The sequence below is a fragment of the Bidens hawaiensis genome, unplaced genomic scaffold (assembly GCF_021521415.1).
Source record: "Bidens hawaiensis isolate Kalapana, Puna unplaced genomic scaffold, B.hawaiensis_p1.1 tig00048746_1, whole genome shotgun sequence".
Classification (NCBI taxonomy): domain Eukaryota; kingdom Viridiplantae; phylum Streptophyta; class Magnoliopsida; order Asterales; family Asteraceae; genus Bidens; species Bidens hawaiensis.
In genome coordinates this window covers 61,107-81,073 of record NW_027506089.1, presented here as the reverse complement: position 1 = coordinate 81,073, position 19,967 = coordinate 61,107, and the positions used below count along the sequence as shown (strand labels likewise).

The window sequence follows — 19,967 nt, the reverse complement described above, 5'->3', positions numbered from 1 at the left end:
TCCCATGGTAAATAAGCAAATCAATCTAACAAGATAATCAAATAACGTCTTTGACAAAGCCTTTAATCCCATGGTAAATAAGCAACTAATCAAACAAAAAATGGGGAACCAAAAGTCACTGACGTTGTATGAATAGACTTGAAACTAGAGAATAAATATCCAAAATGTTATGTTCCGCCAAAACCAAAATCTGTGTAAAACCAGCCTCAATCAGACTTTTGCTTGCTACCAGCTACTAACTTCGCCTTTTTGATAGTCGGCATTTTACCAGGAAAAGCCCACCTCAAGAACCTTTCCCACGTATAGCATGCCGAGAACATCAACGCTGCCCATATCAAAAGCTTGTCACGCAACTCCGTCGGCAAAGGCACCAGTTTCAACCAATCGTTTAAATCCCGAAACATATCAGAAGTAATCACGGTAAAGAACGCGACCGCACCAAAAAGTGCAATCTTAAACGGCTTGTTCTCCGATATACTCTGGTTAAAAGGATGACCCATGTAGTTAACTGCAAAGGTAGCCACTTGGATCATCATACTGACCATGTAGGAGACCGTGTTCACCAGATTACTCTCGAATTCAGAATCAGGTTCGATGCATTCATCTGGCATGTGTTTCTCTGCTTCTTTCACTGATGAAATCAAGAAAAGGATGTGGACAGCAAACTGGCCGAGTAGAGATAAAAAGACGTAAAAGCAGAAGACGTTCGGGTGGGGCCGCTCGGCGGAGAGTGTCGGCAGTGGCCGGGCGTGTGAGATGAATAAGAAAAAGGCAGCGGTGAATACGCCACTAATGGTGGCCTGAACGTCTCCTAGTTTAACACCGTCTAAGTACATGACACTCAACACGTACGCAGTTGCAAGGCAGTTAAGTCCAAGAATCTTGAACATTTGCAGGGTGGTGACCAGAGTGCTCCTACCCTGGCGGATAATGTCGATGGTTGGGGAGACGGACGCGTGCTTGGCAGTGAAAGGTGACGCCATTGATGCATCACCGAGTTTGACTATAGGAGCTGACCGACCATCATCGCCTTCGTTTAACTCATCCATCATTTTCTTTAGCTTCTGCCTTTGAACCTCTGCTGGTGTGAGGTGGCGGTTATTGGCAGCAGGGGTGATGCTGCTTGAACTTGGTTCAGTAACATACTTGGGTTTCTTCGACTTAGAGGGCTTTGTTTCTGACAAAGACTTTTTTTCTGACGAGGGCTTGTCCCCAGGACTTGGTGGCGGTATTGCATTCAGTAAAGCTACCCCTACATGCGCCTGAAAATTTGTTTAACGTGTCAATTATCATATTATTGCATTAAGAGAATAAAACTTTGAACAAAAATGAATGTGTACGCGTTACCTGCTTCAAAGCTCCAACATCATTAGTTCCATCACCACACATCAATGTTATCCTTCCAGATGATTTAAGAGTGGTCATGATAAGTTCTTTTTGTTCTGGTGCCACCCTAGCAAATACCTAATAATTTAATTTTGTTAGTGTGGCACCGTTAAAAATCATATTTATAATGTTATGAAGAGTTACAACCTTAACATATGGAATCACACTGGCAACAGCAGAGGTCTGAAGCAACATTTCAAAGCAATCACCTCCAATACAAAGATCGTGGCTTTCAGCTAAAGCCTCAACCACTTCTTCACTGTAAATAACACGACCAACAAACGTCTTAGAAATACTTAAAAATATATGCATTATTTTAGAGGTGGCATAAATTACCTGTAGGTCACGATCTCCTTTTCATCAGGTGAAACCCACTCAAATTGTTTCTTGTTCTTTGTTGGGACAAGAATTAATGCCGGTTTTGATATTATATTAACTTGGCGTGCAACATGGCAAGCCGTCAATGCTTGATCACCAGTAATCATCACCTAAAACACAGAAAATTAACATCAATGTTGTAATAATAAGCATTATGCAAACTTAATAGTTCTGTAGTAGAGCTAAAATTCTGTTACGCAATAAAACTAATAAATAAAGGAAACCAAATTCGTGCCACTCACCAGATCATGTGACGACTTTTTTAACTCAAGCAAGACAGTGGCAGAATCTCCTCTGATGGGGCAATTAAATACCTAAAGTTTGTCCGATAATGGCAAATTCGTTAAAGAAAGCATATTGCTAATACATGTAGCATTATAGGAAAATGCAAAGTATGAAGCATTTTAGTGAATGAACACTAGATGTATATTTTCATACCGCAAAACCTGCAAAGGTGAGCCCAGTTTCCACTACCTCCCTGTCCAAGTTTCTAGCTTCACTTACCTATAACCATTTTACAAAATGCAAACAATTTTGTAAAACAAGCATAATGTTGATCCATATATCTATATATACTTATATGTGTGTGTATGTATGTGTATACATACCGTCATATCAGGAAGAGGTTTATAAGCTAAAGCCAGAACACGGGACCCTTGACGTGTGTATCTCTTATAGGTGCTTACAAAAAACGCAGGTACATCATTTAATCTTTCTTGGATGGTTTCTGGTGCACCCTGAAATTATAACAGTCACATGAGATATAACCAAATGAGTAAAATGGTTGCACACAATGGGAAGTACAACTTGGTCAACGTTGACCTTTGACATATACCTTTACAAATGCATAAAATTGCTCTTCTGTACGAACCACAACTGCCATTCTTTTCAAGTGGGAAGCGAAGTGATGCCTCTGAACAATTTGGACAGCACTGCCACCTCCCCTGCAAATAATAGGAAAAAATGTGTTACAAGTTTCTAGAAGTTCCTTGAAAAAAATGAGTAACAAGTTTCTACAAACTAAATGAATGACTTACTTCTTAGGCATGGCTTTCTCATCAGACTTATAAGTCCAATCTATCCCCTTTATTGCAGCCTTCTCAAGAGGATCACCGACCTACAAGCAACAATATCATTGTATAATTATATAAGTACGTTTTTATAAAGTTTCATATTAGTATATTCCAGTTTCAGTAAAACCAGAAACAAGAATATCTATAGGACAAAGAAAAAACAACAAAACGTACATACCAGCTTATTGTCTACAAAAACCAATGCGTGACATGTAGCAAGAATTTCCAAAGTGCGAGTTGGCACTTTTTTAGTGTCTGTTTCTAAATCAATATCATCACTCAACCCACCAACTCCAGAGAACTCCATGTCATCAGATGTCAGTGTTCCCGTCTTGTCAAAACAGCATATATCAACCTGCAGAATAACCATATAAGATATGATAAAATTCTAAAAGAAATCAAACATTTAAACTCAAATATAATTAAAGTAGATTTGCACACCTTTCCAGCAAACGGTATTCGAAATGGTTCTGTACAAAATATACCATGTCGTGCTAGTGCAATCAAAGATGTATTAACAGCTATAGACAACTCCATTGGCAGCTCAGGTGGAATCACTGAAGTTATAATTAAAGAACAGCTCAAAAGAAGCTTGTATCTACTCCGGTTTGGATCCTCAAGCCCCTACATCAATTAATACTTTATTATACATGATTAACTTATCAACTACAAAATCTTGAAAAAGAAATAGCATCCACAAGTTTACCTTACCTTTTTAAGTACATAACCAGCTGCTATAATGGCAAAAACAACTAAAAACAAAATAAAAAGTCCACTCTCCCAGCTGTTAGCAGTAACCTGAAAAACATATTATCTATTAAACAATAGTGAAAGAGAGACAGGAAAATGTAAAGTGTCGATAATAATTGCGGGCTTACCCTCTCGGTTGAAAACAAAATGGTTCGCATTAGTTTCCCTTGTGTTGTTTCAAACCCAGTTCGTAAAACAATTGCTAAACAGCCACCATCAGGAGTTTTCATATGAAAGGTCTGGAGCAATGAACAAAAGAAATGCATTAACTATTAACTGCATAATAAAACTTTTTAACAGAATTGAAAGTAACATTGGAGCATTATGTACAACCTTATCAGGAGTATGCTGCAATATCTTTGTTCCACCAAAAAGAATATGGTTTTTATCCCGTTTAGAAGACAGGCGCTCTTCTGGTCCTCTGCCCATGATTGACACCTGTCGTACAACCATATTTTTGTACGTTTATTTTAAAAAAGGTAAACCAAGTAACGATTACTATAGTTTAAAAAAATGGAAGTAAATTGTAGGCCTGCAAACAAACCGAGCGTCCAGTGAACAGTTCATGAACATTCAGTGGAAAGTTCATTTATTTAAAAAATGAACGAACATGAACAAAAAAACTGTGTTCATTTAGTTAAAGAACGAACATGAGCACGCGTCGTGTTTGTAACGTTCGTTCATTTGCGCTCTTTTGGGCTTGTTAGTTTGCGTTTGTTTAAGTCCATTCATTTACATTTGTTAACAGTTTTGATAACTTTTTAGGCCCAACATATGGTTCTTCACATTACTTTTAACTAGTTTTGGCTCAATTATGTCCAGTCATCCATGTTCAGTTATGTTCGTTCGTTTAAAATGTTAACAAACAAGCATAAAGGAACATGAACATGTTCAATCGTTTGTTCAGTTAAAGTTAATGGAACAAACACGAACACGCTCCATTCAGTTCGTTTACAAGCCTAGTAAACTGAGAGGAAAAAAAAAAAGTAACCACCTTCCATTGGGGAGTTGACTCGCCTGTGAGAATAGCCTCATTTACAATAGCAGTCCCTGCTAAAATAAGCATATCTGCAGGGACAGACTTTTCCTCGCCATCTTGACCAGCAGCACGGCCAATTGACACCACATCACCAGGCAGAAGATCAGTCCCTGCTACCTTTGTCCACCTGTAATAGAAAAAGTCAAAGTAAGGCAACAGCTTATAGACGTGAATCCAATGTTCAGGCCCGGGCCCAAAGGGAGGGCTAGGAGGGCAACAACCCAGGCCCACTCTCCCGAGAGGCCCATATTTGTTAAAAAAAACTATTTATACTTTAGATATAATTTTGTTTTAAAACAAAAGCATATAAAATGACTCGATGGCTGAATGGAAAGAGTGCTATACTATGGAATCAAAGGTTATGGGTCCAATTCCCACAAATGGAAATTCTTTTTTTTATAGAAAAAAAAACATTCATTTGTCTTTTATACGAGTCATTTTAGTAACTTGTTTATTATTATGTTTTGTTTTGGTCTGTTTTCGGCTTTTGAAAGGCAGCCCTATTGGTAAAATTGTCAAATTATTCATCTTATAATTGAGAACGCGATTCTAGGAGCCCTTTTTTTACTCGTCCCAGGTTCAAAATTTTAAAGGATTCTCGGAGACAGCCCTGCCAATTTTAACAACAAAAGATAGCATAATATACTTACTTTCCACAACGATACGCCATTAGCATCTGGGAATCTACTCTAACACGCCTCAACTCTGATAAAGTCTTTAACCGACTTTTTGCCATTGTTGACTCAAACATAAACAGCATAAAGAGTGTGAACAGACTGTAATACCAATATTCATCTAGACACCAAAGTCCCACACAGAAGACCTACAGATCAAAGAGAATAATAATTGCTTATTTATGAAAAAAGAAGGCGAGCACATAAAGCTATGTTCTTTAAAATCTGTTTCTTAATATTGAACCTGAAAGACAAAGAAAGGCTCCATGCAGTTCTCTTTCATCAATTTCTGGAATGTTGGCTGGGGATACTCGAATCTGCATAGATGTCAAAAAATTTGAATTAGGTAACAGTAACAAAAGTGAGTTAAAACTAGACTGCAAAATCAAATGGTAAAAGTTAACTTGCAGTAAGTATAGAAGCTTACACATTGCGACCCCACTTCTCAGAAGCAACTTGAACTTTAGCTTCAGTACCATGTCCAGTGCTTTTGAGATAGTACCGAAAAGTTTCCTTGGATGGATACGGAAGCTTACAGAAAGTTTTCTTCTCATTTGAATAAATGAAACACTGCTTTCGGAAATCAAAATATATCTCATCGGTCAAAGAGCCTGCCAGCTGGCAAATCAAATAAAAATTGCTATCAAACACATGAGGCATTTAAATTCAACCAAAAACAAAAATTTGACATAAAATGCTGTAACATCTAAGAAAATAAGATGAGCTTACGACCTTCCGGAAATGTAATGGTATAACTTCTTTAGAGCCACAAAATTTAGCTGGCGTGATTTTGCAAGCATTAGCATGCTGAATATCTTTAACCTAGCAAATGAATTACAATAACAAAATCATCAAACTAATACGATGACTATATACGTTATAGAAACAATCAGTTTAGAATACCACTAACCTTTGAATACTGAACGAAGCATTTAAAATCGACTGACCATACTGTAAAAAGAAACACCAATATATGGACAGCTACCAGACCACCAAGAATAATAAAAGCATCCAGAAAATCAAAACTCGGTAAAACAGCAATCATCCATGTAAAATAAAGTATCGCAAACGGCCACATATCAAGTCGCCACGCCCAGTGTCTCTTCTTCAGCAAATCAACAGTATCAACTACTTTCCCATTAACATTAAACCTAGTCATCTCTCTCCCCTTCTAACTCAAAACTCAATTTCAAGTATGCTAGCAATCAATTGCCCCCTGAACAAGTAAGCAAGTAAATAAGTCGATTAAAAAGCCTAACAGAGCCGTAAGTTATCCTTATAACATATATATAAACAGTTTTGAGTTCAATTTCTAATCTGCTAACAATCAATTGCCCCCTGAACAAGTAAGCATGTAAATAAGTCGATTAAAAACCCTAACAGAGCCATAAGTTATCGTTATTATAGATATAAACAGTTTTGAGTTCAATTTCTAATCTGCTAGCAATCAATTGCCCCCTGAACAAGTAAGCAAGTAAATAAGTCAATCAAAAGCCCTAACAGAGCCATAAGTTATCTTCATCATTATATGACACACACACACACATATATATATATATATAAACAGTTTGAATTCAATTTACTATTGGCAGAATAAGTTCTAAAAACCTAAAAATGAGAACACTGTAATTGAAGATGTTATAAACAGAATTAGCATCGTTTCTCGGTATAATCAGCTATAATAAACTAAATTAAAAGTAAAAGTAAAAATTGAGAATGAAGAATTGAAACTGAAAGCTGATCGGAACTGGCTTGGCTTACTTGTGACTAAGTGAAACGCTTCGCCGGAGATGAAGGAGGAATTGATGGAGATACGTTCTTCTTCTAGATGTTAGGGTTTATAAATCGGTGACGGTCCGATTGGTGGAATAACAGGCGGAGATCTGGTGGAAGACGCAAATAACAAAGAAAAGTGATGAGTGAAAGAAAGTGTTTAGCTTTGTTGGATGTTACGAGAACAGTCCCTCAAGTATTTCGGGGGTGTTTAGGATCGCTTATTTTCACCCAATTAGAATTTTTTATTTTAAAAAGTAACAGTAATAAGTTGTTTGGAATTACTTATATTATGAGAGGAAAATTTTCATAAGTTACAATGTTGTAACTTATTAACTTAATAAAAAGTTATAATGAGGTAAAATAAGAAATCTCAAGCACCTCCTTCGTCACTTCCTTAATTGGTAGACATGTGCTTTGAGAGTTCAACTACTTCTACTTTGAATTTTAATTATTACTACAAAAGTCACGACTCACGAGGATTCGTCAGAAACTCACGAGACCCTCTTTTTTTGTCGAGATTTCTGCCCGTTTTAACACATCACAAAGAGCATCCCTTACCAATCATGTCTATATTTAAACCACGTGAGTTCTTTGCAATGAAACGCATGCTCACCAAAATTACCTAAACAAACTTTATGGTAGACTGGGCATGACTCGTCAACTGGAAACAAGGGAGTCATTAAACGATATTTAAGAATGGCACGATACTCCACTGCTGGCATGTGTTGGCCTAACCCTTCGATGGGGTGACGATCAAGAAGTCTTGAGCATGAGGAGCCTGAAGACATTTTAACACCACTTTCTAGCGAGTAAATATGCCAAACTTCTCTCCTAAACTTGGGACAATTGCCAAAGCATTTTGGGCTTTACGGGGGGTGAGGGTGCCCTTATTAGCGAACCCGCCAAGATAAAGATCAGGAATGGAGTTGTGCAAACAATCCAACGCACACCCAAAATCAAAATCTAACCCATCAACACCACAATCTCGTAAAATGTTAATTGGGCACCTATCTAAACGTGTTGAACCAATTTTAGTTGTTGATAAATTATTGTATTATTAGTCCTCTGAGGTTTTTTTTTTAAATAGCGTCCTTTATTGTGTCATATTGAACTCAATTTTGTGAAATTGTAAAATGGTTACTTTTTTAGTTTCTTATGTCTTTTAAACTTGCTAACGCATTTTGTGTGTTTATAAAATTTCATTTTATAAATTCGGCTCTTATAGTGTTTAACATGTTAGAAAACGATACGTTTAACACAAGTATCAAACATGTATGCGGCTCGTTTAACTAGTTTATATTTCATGACTATAAGACATTTTTATTCAGTTTCATATACCAATAACGAAAAATGATAGAGTATACCCTACTAATCTAAATTAAAAACGCAAGTGCAAAAACATACCCGAGGACGCTCCAACTATTGGAAATTTCATTCACAGTATCATATATGTATAAATGAAAGAATTTTGGTTATGAACCAATTTCGAAGAAGGCTTCTCATACAACAATAGTTCTGAGCTACACCATGAAAAATATTTTAATAAATGTGAGGGGGCTTCTCGACCTTGCCATAGTGACAACACATAAAAATAACACGTTAACCCGTTCAATTTCATGAATGTTTTGCTTCACTTGAGCATAAATTTGTATGAAATGCTTCACATACAACATTTGGATCACCATTAAAGGAAAAGTCAATGCTGACACAAATGTTTTAAATTTGATAGAAACTAGAAGTATTGACAGGCCTAGAGGTGGCATGTCGGAAGTGTTTGCCAATCTTTTCTTAAATTTTAATAGCCTTAAATAGTTAATTTACCAAATCCCAAATATTTTCATGATTTCCAAAAATGTCCTTGAAAATAAATTCAAAACCTAAATCACGTTTAAAATTCTAACTTTCATTTGTTTGACATTTTATAAATAGGTCAAATATATATTTATAATTGGCATTTATTATAATTAATGTTTTTATATTTTCCGCCCATGTAGTACATGGGTCATGTTGATTCTCCAAATCCACTTCAAATCCAATCCAATGTTGTGTAAATGTGCGACTAATTTGTTGCGCGGTGCAGTTCTGAAACATTGAGTGATATAAGCTATTTTGAGATTGATTATTTGAAACTTATAATCCTTAGTGTATTTAAATTGTTACGTTTACCCTTAAAGTGGAATACGGTGTTTTTTCAATGAGTATTTAAGATGACTTATTTGAAACATATTATTCTTGATGTATTAAAAATTACAACATTACACTTAGATTGGAAGAAGCGGTTTTTTCAATTGGTACATAAAGCTAATGCCCCATTTTAAAGAAAAATAATAATAATAAAATAATAAAAATAAAGGTTCAACACAAGTTTAGTGATGTTTAAACCTGTCATTATATATTCTAGATCATGTATTGAAAAATTACTGAGTTATTTTGACAATTTACAATTTTAAGTTACGGATTAACATATTCTATTATAATATCAGTTTCAGGTCACATGTCATGTTCAAATATCAAATTTTTTTGGTTGAACAAAAATTAAGGAAGTTTAAATTTTTATTAGTTTCATGCCATTTTTATTTGTTATTTGTTTTATTAGGTTCAATTGTTTCATCTAGCTGTCATCACTCCTATACATATGGCTAACTTAAATGAAGATGAATCAATTGTTGCTACTGAAGTTGTCATGAACGTATTTAAAGGAATATCAAAATATAATGCTAAAACAATACATCAAACATAATACACACATTATAAAAATGTTATTCTAGTAAATATTTAGGTATCTTATACTATTCATTTTTATATTTATCACATTACTATCAAACAGTTATGTGTGAAACATGCAATTGATTTTTATGGAAAATTGAGGCGGCTAGAGGAAAAAAAGCAACACGGATACAAGATACTCACTTTGTTGTCGTAATCGAATTGTCCATCTTCTAGCGCTGAAGTCATCTCATATGAGAACAATATGTTCGATTGTTAAGTTGTATAGCATTATTCTTAGGTCTTTCTAGGGGAGGGTTCATGTACATTTTAATCTTAACATGAGAACGTAGGAAATAATACCAATTTATAAAAAAAAAGAGAACGTAAGAAACAATACCAACTACAATACCAATTTACATAAATAATGATTTATAATAACAAAGAAAAAAACCTAAAAATTATAACAAAAGAATCAAAATCAAGAACAAACTAATAACAGCATATACCAGCAAATACTTATAAATGCAAAAGAAAAAATCTAATAATAACAACAAAATATAAATCAGCAAATACTTATAACGTTTCATAATCGAAAATTAGCAAATATGAACAAAAAATAACAGCAAACGCCTATAAAAATAAAGCTAATAATAACAACAAATTGGTTCTCGCTGTTCTCATGTTAAAAATAAAATGTATTTGTGTAACATCAAACTTTTTGTTAAATAATAAATGACAGAAAGTTTTGTTATTTACTGTGTGTCGTTAAGTTACTCGTGTGTTAAATGTTTGGATAAGGATTTGAAATGGGAATGGAGAGTGGGTGGTGGGACCCATAACCCACTATATAAACCCAACCCACCCACCATTTCATCATTTTGACACCCTCCCCACACACTAAAAATACACACACTTCTTCTCTCAAACACCCGGATCCAAATCCGAGCTAAAGAAGGGTGGAATCTCGTGTTTAACATCATCAAATAACAAGAATCACGTCCAGATCTACGTATTGTCCAGATCTAAACTCGAACCCGAAGCAAAAAGGTAGGTTTCGGTTTAAAAGGTTAAGTTTTATGGTTAGAATCGTCATGCAAACAGATATAATGATAGATAGGGTTGTAAAATGTAAGAAAAACATAAACTTGGTAAGTTATAACCTCTTGGGTGCACTTTAAGGTGAAATGGTGGCGTTGGACTATGAGAGATATGGGTTCAAGATCAGGTGCATGGGGTTAGAATGTGTCGGGAGATGGCTTTAAATTAGTAAAAAACGAAGAAAAGGAAAATTTTCGCACAGCCATGCGAAGCGAAAAAGGTTGTTTCGCATCGCACAGCCATGCGAAGCGAAAAAGGTTGTTTCGCATCGCATGACCATGCGAAGCGAAAAAGGTTGTTTCGCATCGCATGACCATGCGAAACGAAAAAGTTCCATGCGAAGCGAAACAGTTTCATGTGAAGCGAAATTCTATGCATGCGAAGCGAAATTCTTCCATGCGAAATTTTATAAAATTCATTTTCTGATGGATTTTTGTTAAAGGACTGTTAATGAAAATAAAATTTTTCCGAGTTGACCTGGCAGCTTGTAAGGCCCCGTGACCGGTAACCCTACTTTCGTGTTGGATTTACTCATAAACACAGTTCTAAATATCAGAGTTAATTAAAAACTTTACGCGGAATATAAAACTTTCATAAAACATTACATATCAATTCATAATCATGTCTTAAAACATTCCTCTTGTCTTTCAAAATCAAAACATAACTTATAAAACATATCAGATCTTCAGATGCCAGGCTTTAGTCTTCTGCCATGTGTCCTCCACTCAAGCCAGCTGTCTCATCCTACTCACCTGCGTGCATACTAAAAGTCAGCTACGCTGAGTGAGTTCTAGTTAATCATACAATACCATACAATACCTTATTACATACATACGTACTTAACCTCATAACTTTCTTTCATACACACATAAGTACTCATACCTTCATTCTTACTTACATACTTTCTTTCTTACTTACATACTTTCTTTACATTCATAATCATACGTTTTAAAGAGCCTTTCGCCCTATAACCTCACAGATATTATAAGGGTCTGGTCCCTAACATCACATATATTATAAGGGTCTGGTCCCTAACATCACAGATATTATAAGGGTCTGGTCCCTAACATCACAGATATTATGAGGGTCTGGTCCCTATCCTCACAGATATTGTAAGGGTCTGGTCCCTAACATCACAGATATTATAAGGTCTGGTCCCTAACATCACAGATATTATAAGGGTCTGGTCCCTAACATCACAGATATTATGAGGGTCTGGTCCCTATCCTCACAGATATTGTAAGGGTCTGGTCCCTAACATCACAGATATTATAAGGGTCTGGTCCCTAACATCACAGATATTATAAGGGTCTGGTCCCTTGTTTTCGAATATTAGTAGGGTTCGATTCCCTCTTCGTTACCATACAACCATACATCATACCTCGAGTATTATTAGGGCTCGGTACCCTTTTCGTAACCATACAACCGTCATTTCCTTCTTTTATTAACTTTATTACGTTCATACACATAAACATACATATCATACTTACCATATTTATAACGTTACAACCTGACAGTACGTGCAATATCCGAAGATCGTTCACGTACCATCAAGCAATCATTCTTACATATCACATATATCACATATGGCATACACTTATCACTTAGGATAAATGTATTAACAACACATCAAGTATGCACACAGCCCCGAAAACATAACAAGGAATGGGGCTAGAAACTCACCTGGATCCTGTTACGCTCGCCGTTGATCGTAATTCCTTTCTTTAACTGGGCTCGGCTAACTGTATAATATTTACACATATCAATTAACTACTACTACTCGTTTTGTATTTCTATCTATATATGACCCACAACGAACGGGGGTCCGGGGGCAGCGCCTCTGGCAGCGGGGTTCTAGGGGCGGCAGCCCCTAGCGGGGTCCAAGGGGCAGAGCCCCTGGCTGGGGTTAAGCTGCCAGGTCAGCTTGGAAAAATTTTATTTTCGATAACTGCCTTAACACATTTTCCATTAGGTTTTTAATTTATTTTATAAACGAACTTCACTTCAGGCGAAGTTAAACCTTAGGCGAACTTGGCTTCAGGCGAAGTTAAACCTTAGGCGAACTTGGCTTCAGGCGAAGTTAAACCTTAGGCGAACTTGGCTTCAGGCGAAGTTAAACCTTAGGCGAACTTGGCCGTAGGCGAAGTTATCCTTAGGCGAACTTGGCTTCAGGCGAAGTTAAACCTTAGGCGAACTTGGCTTCAGGCGAAGTTAAACCTTAGGCGAACTTGGCCGTAGGCGAAGTTATCCTTAGGCGAACTTGGCTTCAGGCGAAGTTAAACCTTAGGCGAAGTTACGCTTGAAGGCGAAGTTACGCTTGAAGGCGAAGTTACGCTTGAAGGCGAAGTTCATCAGGCGAACTTAATCTTGCAGGCGAAGTTATCGCGCTGCAGATCTGTTTGCCCATAAATCCTTCGTTTCTTAGCCAAATAACTCGATTTTGGTACCCACGGAATCGTATGATCGGCGCCTACAAATCCCAACCATCAAATCGGCCTAAAATCGACGTTTTAGGGGTCCGATTTGGGCAGTTTGGGTTTCGGGTCCGGTTAACCCATCCAATCCTAACCATTTTCAGTAAAATTAGCTTTGGTGGATTTGTTCTTACCTTACCAACTCAGATCTATCAACAAAATCTCGGGTCTCGGCTTCGAATCTTGATCGGTTAGAATGTGTGCGTTTTGAGTGTGTGAAGAAAGAAGGTGGAAATGAAAGATTGGGTTGGGATGGGATATTTATATCCCTCTAAGCCCACGGACCCGAGGCCCATTCTCATTTAACCCATCTTACGCAATCTAAGCCCAACTCCCTCCTTACTCGACATTAAATAATTAACAACGTGAAATCACTAAACATAATTTTCTTTATTTATAATTAAAATTTTGGGATGTTACAAGTCTTCCCCCTTAAAGAGGTTTCGTCCCCGAAACCTAACTATTACATAAACAAACTAGGGTAAAACTTGCGCATCTCATCCTCGACTTCCCAAGTAGCATCTGATCCCTTGCGGTGTTTCCATGTCACTTTTACCAAGGGTATAATCTTGTTACGAAGCTGCTTCTCCTTGCGACCAACGATCTTTATCGGTTGCTCGATGTAGTTCAATTGTTCATCAACCTCAATGTCCATTAATGGCACGTGAGACGTGTCATCAGCTAGACACTTCCTCAGATGAGAAACATGGAAGGTTGAATGAATTCCTTCTAACTCATCGGGTAAATCCAGCTTATAAGCTACTTCCCCCACACGATACAAAATTTTAAATGGTCCAATGTACCTCGGACTTAGCTTCCCTCTCTTTCTAAAACGGATAATTCCTTTCCGAGGCGAGACCTTAAGCATCACATAGTCGCCAACGTTAAACTCAATTGGTCGTCGCCGCTTATCTGCATAAGACTTTTGTCTGTCTTGAGCGGCTTTCATTCTTGCTTTGATCTGATCAAACTTTGAAGACGTTTCTTGAACCACTTCTAGGCTTCCCATTTCCTTTTGACCAATCTCACCCCAACACACCGGGGTTCTACATCGTCGACCGTAAAGCATCTCAAACGGTGGCATACCAATGCTCGAATGGTAACTGTTGTTATAGGAGAACTCTGCCAGATGCAGATGATCATCCCAGCTTCCACCAAAATCTAAAACACAAGCACCTAGCATATCCTCAAGGGTTTGGATCGTCCTTTCGGACTGTCCATCGGTTTGAGGATGGTACGCCGTACTGATGTTCAACCTCGTCCCCATAGCTTCATGGAATTTCTTCCAGAATCTTGAAGTAAACCGTGTATCTCTATCAGACACGATCGATAACGGTACTCCATGCTTGGTTACAATTTCTTTAATGAACAAGCTTGCTAACGTTTCTGACGAGATGGCCTCTCGTATGGGTAAAAAGTGAGCACTCTTGGTCAAACGGTCCACAATCACCCAGATGGTATCATGATGCTTAGCTGTACGAGGTAGCTTAGTTATGAAATCCATAGTGATGTGTTCCCATTTCCACTCAGGTATCTCTAGCGGTTGCATCTTCCCATAAGGCTTCTGATGTTCGGCTTTGACTTGTAAGCAAGTTAAGCACTTACCGACATAATCTACTACATCATTCTTCATTCCAGGCCACCAGTAATCCCTTTTCAAGTCTTGGTACATCTTTGTAGCTCCAGGATGGATTGAGTACCTTGACTTATGAGCTTCATCTAAGATTCGACTTCTAAGATCACCATGGCGTGGGATCCACATGCGGTCAAATCTAGTGTTAACTCCATGAGTGTTTTCCACTAACTCATTCTGCTGGCCGAACACCCTTTCTTTCTTTACTAACCCTTCATCTACTAACACCTCTGACTGCACCTTGAAGATTTCTTCAAAAAGACTTGAGTTCACAATCAGCTGGTATGACTTCACGGTTGCTAGGACTTCCTCATTTTTACGACTTAGCGCATCAGCGACCACGTTAGCTTTACCGGGGTAATACTTAATCTCACAGTCGTAATCCTTTATCAATTCTAACCATCTTCTCTGCCTCATGTTCAATTCTTTCTGCTCGAAAAAGTACTTTAAACTCTTATGATCTGTATAGATTGTAACACCCCGACCAAAGGCGGATTATACAACGGGGCGCCACATATTGTTTCATTACTCGTGACACTATTGGGTGTCAATATTTAATAAATATATTCATTCACGCACGCGCAACGTAAACACAAGATAACAAATCAACATAAATCAATATATTATAAGGCAAAATATTCGAACAACAATAACTTGTCTTGATACATTTTATTCTAGGTCCAAAAGTAAAAACGTCCTACGTGTCCACAAGCTTCAAAACAGCTACTGCAAACCTGAACATGTGTTAAAATAAACGTCAAACACTTGCGTGTTGGTGAGAAATCAAGTTTAATTACATTACATAGATAACAATAAATCTGCGCGCAACATGTGTATGTCTGGTTTTCAACAAGGGTGTAATCTGATCGGGACCAACTCTAAGATTCATAGACTGCCAGTGCTCACAATTGAGCTCACAAACAAGAAAGACTGTGCAAGTGTAAACAAAAGAGAAAATCATAAACGATAGTTCTCCCGTGTTCATCTAATGGTACCATGAGAACTGCGGAATAGACCGACAAGACGGTTAATGATCCACACATACAAATAAACAGCCAAGTCTACGTCCTCAACACATGGGATACTGCGCGACTAAAGTTCATAAACAAGTTTAAGACTCTAAGTTTGTATGAACACATGAACATCCCAAAACATTAAAAATAAAAAGGGATTAGGTACGAGATTACTCACTTGATAAATGATGCGGTGTAAGATAAAGCAAGAACCAACTTTAAACAAGCACAAGTTAACCTATAATTAAAGATTATTGTTTTAACGATTGGTTTTAAGTCTTGATTTTAAGTTAGCATAATTAATAAGTAAATTAAACAAATTATTATATATAATATATATATTACCGGAAAAGCAGGGCAGAACAGGATAGAAGACGAAGGCAAAGAGAGAGGAGACGGCAGAGGAAGAACAACGGCAGAGAGCAAAGGAAGAGAAAGATAATAAGTATTTGTGTGTGCAGTGTTAAGAAAATAGCATTATTATTTATAGGGAAACCCTAGGGAACACAATCCCTAGAAAAGGGGAAAAGATCTCCAAAAAGTAAAAGATTCTAAAAGCAAAAGATATCAAAAGATATGGCAGCTGCAGGGGGCAAAGGAAAAGCTGACAGGTAACAGTAAACAGGCATGGGAGGGTCAGATAAAGGTACTGGTCAAGCATGGGAAAAGCAGATCTCAAAAGATAATGTCAGTCACTTTTTCTGCCAACCAATGGGGTTGGTGCGCATGCTGCGCCAAAAGTGGCTTTTCAGACACAAGATAGGTCAGGTCACAACACAGGAGATAAGACATCACAAAAGTAAACGGCTGGATTAAACAGAAGAAAAGACTCAAGACATAGCGCGAGAAAGCATCGAGCGCACGCGCGAGGGCGAAGGCAGACAGAGAACAGTCCACAGCGCGCCGCGGGAAGAACTACCATTCTTAGCGCGCTGCGAGAGGAACTACAATTCTTAGCGCGCTGCGAGAAGAACTACAATTCTTAGCGCGTCGCGGGAAGAACTTCCGTTCTTAGCGCGCTGCGAGAAGAACTACAATTCTTAGCGCGTCGCGGGAAGAACTACCGTTCTTAGCGCGCTGCGAGAAGAACTACAATTCTTAGCGCGCTGCGAGAACAGTTCGCCTCGCGTATCGCAGGAACAACTGGTCTTCGCGCAGGCTTCCTTGTAAGGAGTCTGGCGCGTGGAGCTGCGCAGACAACCTTAGGCGGGAAGAAACAAAGGACAGTTAGGGGTTCAAGGCTAAAGGGCGGAACAACGACAAGAGAGAGAAAGAGGCGGGACGGCAACAAGAGGGAAAAGAAGGCGGAGAGAAGAAGAGGGACGGGACGGCGGAAAGGAAGAGAGAGGAAGAGGCGGGAAGGAAAATATATTATTATTATTCAAAGTAAAGTATAAGTATAAATAAATATTAAATCATAAAAGAAAGAGATCGGATCGGAGAAACGGGTACCTGGGTCCGGTCGGATCGGGCAGATGTCACAGTCTCCCCTACTTTAAGAAATTTCGTCCCGAAATTTATCTCGAAGTAGGTTGCGCAGAGAACAGGTGCGGGTACTTGATCTTCGTTTGATCTTCCCTTTCCCATGTAAACTCGGCTCCGCGCTTGGACTCCCAGCGAACTTTCACGATAGGGATGCGACTGCGCTTGGTTTGCTTAACCTCGCGATCCATAATCTCAACAGGCTTCTCAACGAAATGCATAGATTCATCAACTTGAACTTCATCAAGTGGAATGTGAAGGTTCTCGTCAGGTAAACACTTCTTGAGATTGGATACATGGAACGTTGGATGCACATTACTGAGCGCGGGCGGCAGGTCAAGTCTGTAGGCAACTTTTCCTATACGCGCGAGAATCTTAAATGGTCCAACATATCGAGGAGCAAGCTTACCTTTCTTCCCAAAGCGGACAACACCCTTCCAGGGCGACACTTTGAGGAGAACAAGATCACCAACTTGAAATTCGAGAGGCTTTCGCCTACGATCTGCGTAACTCTTCTGTCGGCTTCTGGCAGTCAGCAGATGATCACGGATCTTGGCGATTTTATCGGTTGTCTCTTGAACAAGTTCGGGTCCTGTGATTTGAGCTTCACCCACTTCGCTCCAACAAATCGGGGAGCGGCACTTACGACCGTAAAGTGCTTCAAATGGGGCCATACCAATACTGGAATGATAGCTGTTATTATAAGAGAACTCGATCAAAGGCAAGTGCGAATCCCAATTACCTCCAAAATCAAGAACACAAGATCAGAGCATATCCTCAAGAGTTTGAATAGTTCGCTCAGACTGACCGTCAGTCTGAGGATGATATGCCGTACTCATGTCCAAGCGAGTTCCTAGCGCAGATTGGAGAGATTTCCAAAAGCGAGATATAAAACGGCCATCGCGATCGGATATGATGCTCAAAGGAGTACCATGACGGCAGACAATCTCCTTGACATAAAGCTGCGCAAGTTGCTCAACACGGTAGTTTTCACGAATGGGCAGAAAGTGAGCAGACTTAGTCAATCGATCCACTATTACCCAAATGCTATCATGTTTGCTTGCTGTCAAAGGTAACTTGGTAATAAAGTCCATCGCTACACATTCCCATTTCCACGTAGGAATTTCTGGTTGTTCGAGCAAACCAGATGGGCGTTGATGTTCAGCCTTTACCTTGGAACAAGTTAGGCATTTAGCTACGAACACAGCAATATCCTTTTTCATACCGGGCCACCAATAAGTAATGCGCAAATCCTTGTACATTTTATCAGCGCCGGGATGAATAGAATACCGAGATTTATGCGCTTCACTCAGGATATCAGCGCGAAGATTCTCATCAAAGGGAATCCAGATGCGATTGAGATAGCAGAGAATTCCACTCAGATTAGGAACAAAATGAGCTTCCGCGCCACACGCTAACTCGGCGCGAAGGTTACCATTACTGATGGATGCGCGCTGCGCGTCGCGAATGCGTGATTCAAGATTGCTCTGAATCGGCGCAAAGTGAGGCTGCGTGCGCGGCAAAATACAGTTAAGCTGGCTGGGTTTACGGCTGAGCGCATCAGCTACCACATTAGCCTTACCAGGATGATACCGGATCTCACAATCGTAATCGCTGATGAGTTCGTTCCATCGGCGTTGTCTCATGTTGAGTTCCTTTTGATCAAAGATATGCTGAAGGCTTTTATGGTCAGTGTAGAGGATACACTTAGTACCATAAAGGTAGTGTCTCCAGATCTTCAAGGCAAATACCACTGCGCCTAGTTCGAGGTCGTGAGTTGTATAATTCTTCTCGTGAACCTTGAGTTGCCTTGATGCGTAAGCGATAACCTTGCCTCGTTGCATAAGAACACAACCGAGACCTTGGTTGGATGCATCGCAATACACGACAAAATCATCATTACCCTCAGGTAGCGCAAGAACAGGAGCTTCTCACAACAAACGCTTGAGCGTCAGAAAGGCTTCTTCTTGCTTCGAGCCCCAAATATACGGTTTACCTTTGTGCGTTAGAGCTGTTAAAGGCAAAGCGATCTTCGAGAAGTTCGAAATGAAGCGCCGGTAATAACCAGCTAAGCCCAAGAAGGAACGGATTTCGGTAGGAGTGGATGGCGTAATCCAGTTCTTGATTGCTTCAATCTTGGATGGGTCGACATGAATACCCATCTTGTTTACAACATGACCAAGAAACTGTACTTCATCCGACCAGAATTCACACTTGGAGAGCTTGGCAAAGAGCTGCTCGGCTCTAAGCTTTTGCAATACCAACCGAAGATGTTGCTCATGCTCGGCCTTGGTCTTAGAATACACCAGAACATCATCGATAAACACAATCACGAATTTATCCAAGAAAGGCCTACACACCCGATTCATTAGATCCATGAAAACGGCGGGTGCGTTGGTTAAACCGAAGGACATGACCAAGAATTCAAAGTGGCCATAACGAGTTCGAAAAGCAGTCTTCGGAACATCCTCATCGCGGATGC

At 38.8% G+C, this 19,967-nt stretch overlaps 1 protein-coding gene across 1 annotated transcript; it reads right to left on the bottom strand.

Moving 5' to 3' along the window:
- Positions 1-156: 156 nt before the first annotated feature.
- LOC143616668 (putative manganese-transporting ATPase PDR2) lies at positions 157-7,145 on the bottom strand. The gene is made up of 21 exons (XM_077089432.1): positions 7,062-7,145; positions 6,211-6,516; positions 6,033-6,122; positions 5,728-5,918; positions 5,545-5,617; positions 5,277-5,449; positions 4,582-4,753; positions 3,921-4,025; positions 3,716-3,826; positions 3,549-3,635; positions 3,279-3,461; positions 3,016-3,192; positions 2,802-2,881; positions 2,600-2,708; positions 2,373-2,501; positions 2,203-2,268; positions 2,007-2,078; positions 1,723-1,874; positions 1,534-1,645; positions 1,348-1,464; positions 157-1,262 (listed from the first exon to the last, which is right to left on the bottom strand). The coding sequence occupies exons 2-21, from the start codon at positions 6,457-6,459 to the stop codon at positions 207-209; spliced, it is 3,504 nt and encodes a 1,167-aa protein (XP_076945547.1). The 5' UTR covers positions 6,460-6,516; positions 7,062-7,145; the 3' UTR covers positions 157-206.
- Positions 7,146-19,967: the final 12,822 nt, after the last annotated feature.